This window comes from Desmodus rotundus, chromosome 1 (assembly GCF_022682495.2).
Source record: "Desmodus rotundus isolate HL8 chromosome 1, HLdesRot8A.1, whole genome shotgun sequence".
Taxonomy (NCBI): domain Eukaryota; kingdom Metazoa; phylum Chordata; class Mammalia; order Chiroptera; family Phyllostomidae; genus Desmodus; species Desmodus rotundus.
The window spans coordinates 34,865,343-34,877,406 of NC_071387.1; the positions used below are offsets into that span (position 1 = coordinate 34,865,343).

At 44.8% G+C, this 12,064-nt stretch overlaps 1 protein-coding gene across 3 annotated transcripts in view; it reads left to right on the top strand.

The window, feature by feature from the left end:
- Positions 1 to 10,515, top strand: part of GOLM1 (golgi membrane protein 1) — a 63,303-nt gene extending 52,788 nt beyond the window's left edge. For all 3 annotated transcript variants that reach the window (XM_053923430.2, XM_024560262.3, XM_053923432.1), the window contains exons 7-10: positions 3,865 to 4,024; positions 4,725 to 4,994; positions 6,605 to 6,718; positions 8,898 to 10,515. In XM_053923430.2, coding sequence (XP_053779405.1) covers positions 3,865 to 4,024; positions 4,725 to 4,994; positions 6,605 to 6,718; positions 8,898 to 8,941 — 588 coding nt within the window. In that variant the 3' untranslated portion in view covers positions 8,942 to 10,515. The remainder of the gene's footprint in view (positions 1 to 3,864; positions 4,025 to 4,724; positions 4,995 to 6,604; positions 6,719 to 8,897) is intronic.
- The last annotated feature ends 1,549 nt before the right edge of the window (positions 10,516 to 12,064 follow it).

Consider the following 12,064-nt stretch of genomic DNA (forward strand, 5'->3'; position numbering starts at 1 on the left):
GGGCCCACGAAGATGGTTAAATGCTACGGCCAGGGTCGCACCTCCTGGCCAGCGGGGAGCCCGTTGCAGCCCGTGCCTCGAGCTGCGTCCTGTGTGATCCACAGCCCAGGAGTTTGCTTCTGGGAGATCTTCGTTTTTGTTTTAAAATATAGTAGCCTTATTGAGATATAATTTATATACCATATAATTCACCCATATACTATATGTACGCATCATGTATTGGTTTTTAGTATATTCGCAAAGTTGTGAAACCATCCTCACTGTCAATTTTAGAAGATTTTCACTTATATACTCATTACTTATATACTCACCCATACTCATTAGCTCACCTCTCACTTACCCCAAAGCCCCAGAGCCCTAGTCAGCCTTCTAATCTCTGCAGAGCTGCTTACTCCGGACATTGCACATCAGTGAAGTCATACGATATGCGACCTTTTGTGTCTGACTTCTTTTACTTAGCGTAACACATTCGGGGGTCATCCATGTGGTAGCTTTATTTTCTATGGTTGAATAATATTCCGCTGTATGACTGTATCATTTTCTTTATTCGTTTGTCAGTTGATAGTTATTTGGGTTATTTCTGGGTTCTGACTGTTGTGATAATGGTGCTGCGAACATTCAGGTGCACAGTTTTGTGTGGCCCTGTTTTCATCTCTCTCGGGTGTATGCCTAGGAGTGGAATTGCTGGGTCATGGCAACTGTTTCGGGTATCGAGAAACTGCCAGACTGTTTTGGGGATGTGGTCACCCCATTTTACACTCTCACCGGCAGTTGATGAGGGTCCCAGCTTCTCCGCGTCCTTGTCAACTCTGGCTGTTACCATCTGGTTATAGCCATCTAGGGGGCGTGGAGAGGCACGTCGTGGTTTGGGTTTGCGTTTTCCTAGTAACTAATGATACTGAGCATCCTTTTCATGTGCGTATTGGCCATTTGTATATCTTCTTCAGAGGAATGTCTGTTCAGATCCTTTGTCCATTTTTAAAGTTATTTTTTATTGAGTTGTAAGAGTTCTTTATATAGTCATATATACATAAAGCTATTGGATATATGATTTGCAAGTATTTTTTCCCACTCTGTGAGTTTTTCACTTTCTTGTTGGTGTTCATCGAAGCAAAAAGTTTTAATTTTGATGAAGTTATGTTTATTTCTTGTGTGGCTTAATCTTTGATGTCTTCCCTAAAAATACTTTGCCAAACCCAAGGTCATGAAGATTTACTCCTATATTTTCTGCTGAGAGTTTTATAGATCTTGACGTTTAGTTCTTACATTTACTCCTATGATCCATTTTGAGTGAATTTAATATTTTTGTGTGCTGTGAGGGTAGGGTCCGACTTCATTCTTTTGCATTGCACATCCAGTTGTCTCAGCATCACTTGTTGGGGAAACATCTTCTTTCCCACACTGCATTGTCTCGGCGCCCTGTCAAAAATCACTTCGCTGTGAGCAGGAGGGTTTCTTTCTGGATGCCCTCTTTCGTCCCGTTGTCTCTGTGTGTCTCAGCACCTCACAGTCTTAATTACTGCCGCTTTATAATACGCTCTGAAGTCAGGAAGAGCAACTCCTCCAAATGCATTCTTTTTCAAGATTATTTTGGCTATTCTGCATCCTCTGACTTTAGATACGAATTTTAGTATCACTTTTGTCGATTTTGAGAGATTACTTTGAGTCCGTAGATCAGTTCGGGGGATATTGCCATTTTAGCATCGTTAAGTCTTCCGATGTATGAATGTGGGGTGTATTTCCCATCATTGAAGTCCTTTAAAAATCTGTGCTTTATATTTTCAGAAGTCTTGTACTTCTTTTGTTCAATTTATTTCTAAATGTTTTTGAAGTTATTATAAATGGAATTGTTTTTAAATTTCATTTTCAAATTATCTATTGCTAGTGTATAGAAACGCAGTTTATTTTTATATTGTATCTTGCAAACTTGCTGAACTTGTTTAATATGTTGGGTTATTTTTGAGCGTGTGTGATTCCTTAGGGTTTTCTATATACAAGATTATGTCATACAAAAATAGAGGCAGTTTTACATCTTTCTTTCCAATCTGTACGCCTTTTCTCTTTCCTGCCTAATCCCCCGGCTGGACCCTCCAGTACGATGTCTAGTAGGGGCGGCGAGGGCAGGCGTCCTTGTCCTGTTCTGACCATAGAGGGCAGCGTTACGTCTTCTACCGTTAACTTTGATGCTAGCCATGTGCGTTTCGTAGAGACACTTTACCACGCTGAGAAAGTTCCCCTCTGAATTTGTTTAGTGGGTTTTTTTTTTCAGCAAGAGGTTTTGAATTTTGCCAAACACTTTTCTGCATCTACTGAGATGATCATGTGTTTTTTGTCCTTGATCCTTATTGATGTGCTGTTACATTAATTGATTCTTTAGATGTTAAACTAACCATGTTTTCCTGAGATAAGTCCCAGTTGGTGTATAATTCTTTTATGTGTTGCTGGATTTGATTTGCTAGTATTTTGTTGATGATTTTGGTGTCTGTATAAAGGATATTGGTCTATAGTTGTTGTTTTTCCTTTTTTTTTGTAACGCTTTTGTCTGGCTTTGGTATCAGGGTAATACTGCACTCATAAATGACTTGGGGTATATTCTTTCTTATGTTTTTTTGAAGAGTTTGTGAAGATTTAGGATTGATTCTTCTTCATATGTTTGGTAGAATTCATAGTGAAGCCATTTAGGCCTGGGCTTTGTTGGGGGGCGCAGAGAAGAGTTTTTAATTTACTCATTCAATCTGACTATAAGTCTGCTCAGATTTTCTACTCGAGTCAGTTTTGGTAGTTTGTGTCTTTCTAGGAACGTGTCTGTTTCACCTAAATTACCATTCTTGTTGACAAACAGTTGTTCATGGTATTCCCTTAGAAATAATACTTTTTTATTTGTGTATGGTTAGTAATGTTATCTCATTCATTTTTGATTTTTAGCAATTTGAGTCTCTCTTTTTTAAAGATCTTATTTTTAGAGAGAGGGGAAAGGAGGGAGAAACAGAGGGAGAGAAACATCAATGTGTGGTTGCCTCTCATGTTGCCCCTACTGGGGACCTGGCCCGCAACCCAGGCATGTGCCCTGACTGGGAATCAAACCAGCGACCCTTCGGTTTGCTGGCCGGCGCTCAGTCCACTGAGCCACACCAGCCAGGACCTATTCCTTATTTTATTAATACCCTTTTTAATCTTTATGATGTCCTTCCTTGAGTTAGGGTTAGTTTGCTCTTGTTTTGCCAGTATCTTAAGATTAGAGATCACGTTGTTAATGTGAAATCTTTCTTTTTTCTTAACGGAAGCCTGTAAACTTCCCTCTGAGCCCTGCTTTAGCGGCTCCCATGAGTTTGGTGTGTTGTGTTTTTCGTTTCAATTTTTCTCAAGTATTTTCTGCTTTGCCTGGTGATTTTTTTCCAACCGATCGGTTATTTAGAATTGGTTGCCTAATTTCCACATATTTGTGACCTCTTCAGATTTCATTGTGCTGTGATTAACCAATTCATTCCACCGGGTTGGAGAGCATTTTATATGATCTCAGTCATTTAAAGTGTGTTGAGGCCTGTCTTGCGGCCTAGCGCCTGTGTGTCCTGGAGGGCACTCAGTGTGCAGTGGAGGAGAATGCGTATTTTGCTGCTGTTGGGTTGAGTATTCTGTCGATGTTTGTTCTGTCTGGGAGGTCTTGATTCACCCTCAGATCTTCTGACTTATGCCAGGGAGGGGCACAGTCGGGGTAGACGCTGTGCCACAGCGAACAGGCATTTCTCAGGGTTTCAGTGTTCTCATTTGCCAGGAGGACGTGGTGGTCCATTGCATTGCTCTGGGTTGTTACAAGGCTTGTAGTCACGGAGCCCCTGCCCTGGCCGCCCTGTGCTCCTGTTTCAGCTCCGCGCATCCAGTGAGCCTCAGCCACGGTTGCAGGAAGCAGGCCTGCCCCAGGCAGAGGGGCCACAAGGGAAAGGAAACATGCCCAGTAACGGCAAGCCCCAGACACCAGCCCCCAGTTTGGAGGCGGCTTTGGACGTGAGGGGAGAGGGTGAGAAAGGTAAGTGAAGCTTGCGCATCGCACGTTTGAACCCTCCTCGGAGCCCCATTCAAATAAAAAAACATAGTGGCCATTTAAACCCTCCACTGTGAACAAAAACCCACACTACGAGGGCAGAGAGACTGCTGCTGGAGGCCGGCAGTGCACTAGGTAACGGGGCTACGGGTAGCAGGTGTCTCTCGGGGCACCTGGAACTGGGCCTCAGGGCTTTTTCTCTGTCTTGCTGGTCTCATCCCTGTAAAGTACATGCCTTGTTCTGTGGTAGCTGAGTAAAGAAATATCTAGGCTGTGCCTTTATTCGGGGCACTGGGGGGACTGTGGGATCAAGGGAGGGTGGCTGAGTCCTGCACACCTGTCAGCGGCTCCCGGGTGTGCAGGACTTGAACATGAACATAGGGCAATCAGATAACCTCAGCAGTACACCTTCCTCCACTTGTCCATTGTTACTGTAATCAGGATAACTTGGTCTAGATTTTTTTTTCCCTAAACCACTTTTCCCTCCCTCATGGCTCTGAAGATGAGTTGGAGGACTGGAGTTTTCTGCTGAGGTGGTTAAATAAAGGGCCTATCTGTCCCACCTGTCTACAGCCCACCCGCCCACAGTCCTTGGGAGGGCTCTGGGAGGTGGGCAGCATGAGGGTTTTTGTTTAAATGAAGTGAAGTGCTAGTGAGGTCACCACTAACAATGTTCTGTGCACAGAGGAGACCAATGACATTCAGGTCGGCAGTGAGGAGGAGCTGCGGAGGGACAGCCTGGGGCTGCCCCGGGAGCCAAACCAAGAGCAGGCTGTGGAAGAAGACAGACGTGCAGGAGGAAGAGCAATGGGAGACGCGGGAGACCTTGGCCCAACCCCACAGGTGCCAGCCGCCCTGCTGCTGAGCCAGGAAAACCAGGAGGTGGAGGAGCCTGAGCGGGACCAGCTTGTCATCCGGGATGGGCAGGAGGAGGAGCAGGGAGCTGGCGAGGAAGGTGGGTGAGGCATATGGGGTACCCACTGGCTGCTTTCCCAGGCTTCTTACTGACTTGGGAAGGGTTCCCAGGAAGTTCATTTTGTTTATTCGGTAACCGTGATCAAGAAGGAGGCAGGAGGGGAGAGTAGTGTGCTTTCTGGCACTTAGAGTTTTCAGAAATAATATTCACAGGGAGTGAGGGGGCATTTCAGGTGAGACCTCAATGGGTGCTTAAAAGGAGGGAGGGAGGGAGAGAAAGAGGGAAGAAGGCAGGGAGGAAGTTAGGAAGTTAGTTTGCAGAAAAGGAGTGTGTGAATCCCACCTTTCTGGTTTGGTTGACTTTTCTCTTTTTTGAAGTGTGGGAAACTGAGATCAACAATATTCTGAGATGTATTTTGGTTTCTTAAAAAGAGGTGAAAATTTTCAGTCCAAGCTGAGCCAGGATCACTTAAGAAGAAGACACCTGTGCTCTGGGAATGACCAGGTAACACAAGTTGGAGAATGGGCCTGTTTGCAGAAGTTATCCTGATTCCATTTAAATCTAATTTTCACTCAAGTTTCCCTTTCTGAAGAATGTTTCCTCAGTTCAAGAGTTGAGCCCTGGCCACTGTGGCTTGGTTGGTTGGAGTATCATCCCGCGACTGGAAGGTTGCAGGTTCGACTCCCGGTCAGGGCACATACCTAGGTTGCAAGTTGATCCTGGGCACGGGCACGTGTGACCCCCAGTCCTGACTTGCATGATCCCCGGTCTGGGCATGCACAGGGGGCAGCCAGTGGATGCTTCTCTCTCTCCAAAAATGTCCTCAGGTGATGATAAAAGATACTGGAAAAAAAATTCAGGTGGTTGATTCGTGGCAGACTGCTGTCATACCACGCAGCAGCTGGTCGCAGAGGCAGCTGGTCACACAGTGTACCAGCCCGCAGGGCTTGCCATACTGCAGGGCATGAGGCCGCACCTGGTTCTGGCCACAGTTGCAGTGATCCGCTTTGCAGAATGAAGCTGCAGGGCACACAGGCCTGGCTTCGTTTCCACGTCAGGTGATAAGTGCAGAGAAACATAACTAGAGCTGACTTTTCCAGCATGCTTTAAAAAAATGGTTTTATTTCTATTAGGTACAAATATAGCATGTTTACATCAAACCCTATGACTGTTGAATGTATTTTGCCCTTTTGCGGTTGCTGGTCTCTCCAGGATGACTGCAGTGACAGACGACCTGATTCTGTGTGTGATGGAAAATCGTGTCCTTCGGCTCGCAGCAGCCGCTCCGTTTCCTTCTGGAACAGTGAGCTATGCTAAGGAGATGCTGTTATTAATTAGAAACCTGTTGTTTCCAAAAACAGCAGTGTCTTCTTCCAACCTCAAGTTGATTGTCTCTCTAAAAAATTGGAAGTTGGGACCCCCGTTTTCTGTGGACTCCGAGGTGAAGTGGACATGCGGGAGCAGAGAACTCCTGCACGCTCTCTGTACTAGCAGCAGGCACACGAGCCCTGTCAGTTCCTGAGATGCAGCAACAAGATCTGACTGCAGCCATAACTGGGATAACCCCAGTGTCTGGGCTCTGGTGTTTCTGTGGCATTGAGGGAGAAAGGATGTAGTTCATGTTTTATGTGTCTGCACTGGATTTACAGGGAGAAACCAGCCGAAAATGGGAGGAGATGATGACTACAACATGGACGAAAATGAGGCAGAATCGGAGACAGACAAGCAGGCAGCCCTCGCAGGGAACGACAGAAACGTAAATGGTAATAGCGGTGGGGGTGGGGTCCCCGCCTTCTCGGTGCAGTTGTTAACGATTAACGATTAACGTGGTGGCCCTCCGCTTTTGGAGGGCCTCTACAAGGAATCCCGACAGTAATGCGGTAAGTGGTCATCATTTGAAGACTTTCTTTTCTTCAGAGCCGCTGACTCTGGGGCAGCGGAGGGAGGTGCAGGGTTCGGGAGCCTGCGGTGAAGAAGTCCACCTGTTCAGTGGGGCTCAGGCCCTCGGGAGGGAGTCAGTTGGACGATTTGTCTTTAGTGACATTTAGGGATTGCCAACAAAATGGCCAGGTCACCATGTGATCACTCTGTAGTACCACTGAGTCCTAATAACATGCACAGAGTTCCAGGCAGCTTTTTGTGTTAACACTTTGTGTTACCATGATTTTGCATTGCGGAAGAGTCCAGGCCAGTGGGTGTATGAGATTCTGGATTTGTCTCTCTTGTTGTGACCGGATTCAGGTTGGACATTTTTGCAGCTGCAGCGTGTCCCTCTTGCTTCACCCCAAGAGGCGTGCGATGGCAGTTGACGGCTTGGTTCGGGGCTGCCCACCAGGTCTCCCCCTGCATGGGTCCACTTTCCCATGTAATAAATCCTCTAGAGTGGGGTGCACTTTTTCTGTTTTTATCGAGACTGATATACAGCCCTGAGTAACTTTAGGATGTAGAGGAGGAGGATTTGACTGCTACATACATCGTGAAATGATCACCACAGTAAGTGTAGTTAACGCCCATCATCTCCCAGGAATACAAACGTGTTTTCTTCCTTGTGGTGAGAATGCGTAGGGTCCGCTCTTTAACTCCCATGTGTGTCGCAAGGCATGTTGATGGCTCCTGTCACCCTGCACTCCACACCCCCTACGGGGGGCTTGGACGTGGTGCAGCTTTGCTGTCCACCGAAATCCCTTGTCTGATGACGGTGACTTTCTGATTCTGTCACCTCCGAGTGTGTGAGCTGTCATTCTCTAAGGACCGCCCCCCTCAGCACACGCTTACACACTCATACATACACATACTGGTTTTAGTATTGCTGTGAACTTAGGGTTTCCTTTAACATCCTTATTTTTTTTATCAGATCGTTGCTGTTTTAATTTTCTGTTTTTAGAGTGCTGTACGTGCTAGAGAGAGTGTTTCTCATCTGTGATGTTAAGATGCAAATACCTCCTCCCAGTTTGTATTGACTTTGCCTGTGGTGTATTTTGCCACGCATAGATTTCAAAAATTTTTATCCTCATTTGCGTGCTACCTCAGCTCTTTACTAGTGTGTTTTCCAACGTGCTTACTCTCTCAGAGCTGGTTACCACTTTTCCACGAGCCTAGTGTCGTCCTACACGTTTGGCTTTGCAGTGGGGGCTTGTGCTTTCATCTCCTACAACCCGGTTGTCCAAAGTGTTTGGCCGTGTGCAAGGCTTTAAAAAAAGTGGGGGAGGGAGCAAGGCAGGATGAGTGCTCTGTCAGCTCCTTTAAGAGTTTCAAATTTAAGAAATGTCATCAACATCATTTTATGATTGCCATTGGAATAGTAAGGCCCCGCTTGCGCTGGGGGACAGAAGAGGCATTAGCTCCAACTTTATAAGACAGTAGTAATTTAAAGCATTTAATAACATCATTAGAAATTTAATGTGTAATAGTTGTAAATATTATATTGGCTTTAGGTCGTCTTTGTGACATGTCTTTTTTGTTGTCTGTGTGTCCAAGGACAGAGTAAGGGCGGTGGAAGCCACAGTCACCTTCCGCTCTGTGAAGGAAGAAGAGCTTTGGGAAAACAGCTGCCCAGAGCTGCACCTGCCCCAGGAGGCAGCGTGCTTCCTGGTGGAGGGGCACGAACGGGGGGAGATGCAGCATGTGAGGGTTGTCATAGCATCAAAAACTTTGAGAGCAATTTCATGTTATCCATTGTATGGGACGCGGGGTATTACTTCACCATTTGAAACAATATGGCGTTTTCAGATGTTTTAGCTTTGTTTCGTGGTGCCTTGCTGGCCATACGCATGGTCTTGTTTGCGATCCTGTCCTTGGTAGGAATGTGATTCCATTATAATGTGGCCATGGGAGATAGTCTTCCTTAGGACAGCTGCTACATACTTAGGTCAGATGGGACCCGCCTGGACGGGTTTCTCTAAATGTTTAATTAGAATGTTACATTTTTTTTTTCCTTTTTAGTTCTTAATGCTGAAAATCAGAAGAGAGACAATAAATTTACTTGATCGGCATGAGACGAGGAGTCACGTACTCTGAATCAAAGTGGAATCACATACTTCGTGTCAGGATTGAACAGCGACGACCACAGAATCTCCACGAGGGACTGAATACTGTGACATGTACTAAGTAAAATACACACCCGAAGATGCTCATTGTGGAATTTTAGCATGTACTTTATGTAGGAAAGTGAGATTGTCCTTTAGACGTTTTTGGGGGGTTACTTGTGAAGCATCCCTATTAAAAATGTTAAAATTTGTTGGCTAGTAGGTATTTCATGAGAAGATCAACGCCAAAAATAGAACACAAGTTCTCCAACTACATCGACAGAGCTTCTACAATGTAACTGGTTAAAATAAAAGCGAGCCTGTGGGCAGCGTCTACCTTCTGAAGCAAAGGAATGACCTGCTGCACTTAGAAACTCCTTTTTCTCAGTTCCTCCCGAGTCATCCTCTTCTCCAAACGCTGTGGCGAGTGGTGGCACCAGCCTGTCATTTCTGTTCTCCCTGGTCGGCGCTGGGGTATTGGTTTGCGTTCTGGCCTGTCCATTTCTGGTTCCTGCACTCGGTGGCCTGGAGCACACTGACTGTTAACACAAACGGCACTAACAGTAGTTTACACGCCCAGGCATTTTGTGGGAGAATTTCTAGAGACTACTCGTATCATAGCCCTCGTATTAATGTTAAGTGGGTTGTAATTTGAAAATTCGTGATCTATACTTAGCTAATGTGTGTGGGCAAAGCAGTATCTTCTGTAATTACGTCCATAGTACCACGAAATGCTGAGTGGATTAGACTTTGGACACAACAGGGGCCAGCAGAGGTGACCGCGGCCGGGCCCTGCAGGCGGGTTTGTTGTGGACAAACTGCCGGCTTCGCGGGAGGGAAGGGGGAGCAAGTTGATGTTGAAGGGTATGCACTCGTTTAGAAAGGCAAGAGAAATGTCCATAGTGTTTTTGTCATAGATTATACATTTAGCTTGTAGCTATGAAAACTGATTTAAAAATCAAAAGTTAATATTCATTTGAAAATGACTAATAATTTACATCAACAGTAGTGATACTAGATTTGGCTTGTATTGGTCCTTATGTTTCAGGTAAATAGGCTTTTGCCTCTTGTGAAGGACTGGCAGAGCCACACTAACGCCTTTCTTTGAGGCCCTGTAAGCAAAGGGTACGCGGGGACTGGTGCTTATTTACTACAATGTATTTGGGATTGCAGGAGTTGAGAGGCAGTCTCTGCAGGTCGTGTGGCAGGACTCTCGTTTTCAGAGGAAACGGGCCTGAGGAGTGAGGAGCGCAGCCAGCCTCACACGTGTGGACGCGCCGTGCCCCTGGCAGTCCCCGAAGGCAGGCTGTGCTTTGTGTTCGGGTTAAGATCTCTACTTTGAATGTTCTTCATGTGTGATACCCTTTTACCACATCACTAAGATTAAACCTTTTCACCCAGAAAAGGCAACTGAAGAAGTGTGAAAGTAGCTTTGTAAGATTTTATCTAAGTCCTTGTCTGACACCGCTCTCAGCCTTAGGGATGATACGCTGACTTGCTTTCTCAAATAAAGCTTCTGTTCATCTCGTGTTTAATCAGTGTGCACAGAATTGCTGAGAAATGAAATACGCTGTTAGTTCAGCTTTTAAAACTGTTCTCAGTTTTCTCTTCATCCCCTGTTTGACCCCTAAAGAAGCAGCTTCAAATTGTGGGGACGGAATGTCAATATAAATAACCCATGATGACTTAATCTGTATTCCGAGGCTCCGAGGGCCGTTCACTCAGGAGGCGTGTACTTGGAGCGGTCTCCCTTGTGCTTTGCTGCCACTGGCTTCCTGTGGGGTCACAGGCACCTATTCTGAGGCAACAATGTAGAGGTATCGTGGCTGTTTAAAAAACAAAACAACAGTCTGTGCAGTAAGCATCACGTAGGTATCAATCCCTGACCTTGGTCTTTCGGTGTTATCCAAAATTAAATCAGCAGCTATTCCAATTTTAACAGGCCAACTGTCTTCTCTCAAATGGTGTTTGCACAGGAGTGAAGAGTCATTTTATCTTTTCTCCTGCAGGGAAGACTGCAGGGACTCCCTACGCAACCTTGGGTTAGATTTCCTGAGCAATCTAATCATGGCACATACTTTATGTATGCACTTGTGTGTGATGAAGTTTGAGAAATAAACTATGTGCTATGTTGATGTTAAAGAACTAGACTGATAACTAGCATGACTGTTTTAATTGGTTAAGAGCTGGTTATCCCTTCACAGTAGAACCTGGAAGGGGGAAGACAATTCAGGGTCCTTTATGGTCCAGTGGGAATCAGTCTAATAATCTTCTGGCAAAAACATAGAGTAATAATTGAACAATTAAAAAGATTATTATTTATAAATGATATTTTATAGGACCCTGAACTTCTAACATGTCTGAAATTAATTTTAGGAAAAATACAAATTTAAAATAGAGGTTCCATTAACTGGGTTATATTAACCACCCCCCCCAACATGTCAGCTTTAGACCCTGCAAATGTTCATTAGTGTCAGAAAATTGGGAAAAGTTTATTTTCATTTTGTATTTAAATGTTTGTGTATTTGTAGGCTATTTCTTAGCTCAGAGAGCAACACTTTTTAAAAGTGTACTAAGCCACTGTTCTTTAAATCTGGTTTGTACAATTTTGGTATATATACACCGAATGGTGTGCATCTCTGGGCAAGTTAAATGACTTCGAATAGTCTCATCTTTAAACTATATACCTTCAGATAACGAGTTTTATAACCAAGGCCCCAACCAGTTGAGACAAGTGCTTGTTCTTTATTCTTACTCCTTGGAATAAAGTGCTACTTTGTCCCGAGTGCAGTTGACACAGACAGTAAGTTGCTTATACAACTTAGATGCTTAGAGTCCAGTTCTACAATGGATGCTTGGTAAATATTTGACTCCTAAGTCCAAATAAATGATTGTGATCGATCAGAGATGTGGTCCTAGATAACCTAATTTTCCATGTAACTGAGGCTTGCCTTTAGGAACCTTCATAAACAGATTTAGATGAACAAACGCCTTTTGAATGAATGTTAAACACACAGACCTTCAGATGAAAACCCACTTGGCGGTAAGAGGTAAGCCAGAGTCTTTGTGAAAGAGTTCCTTGCT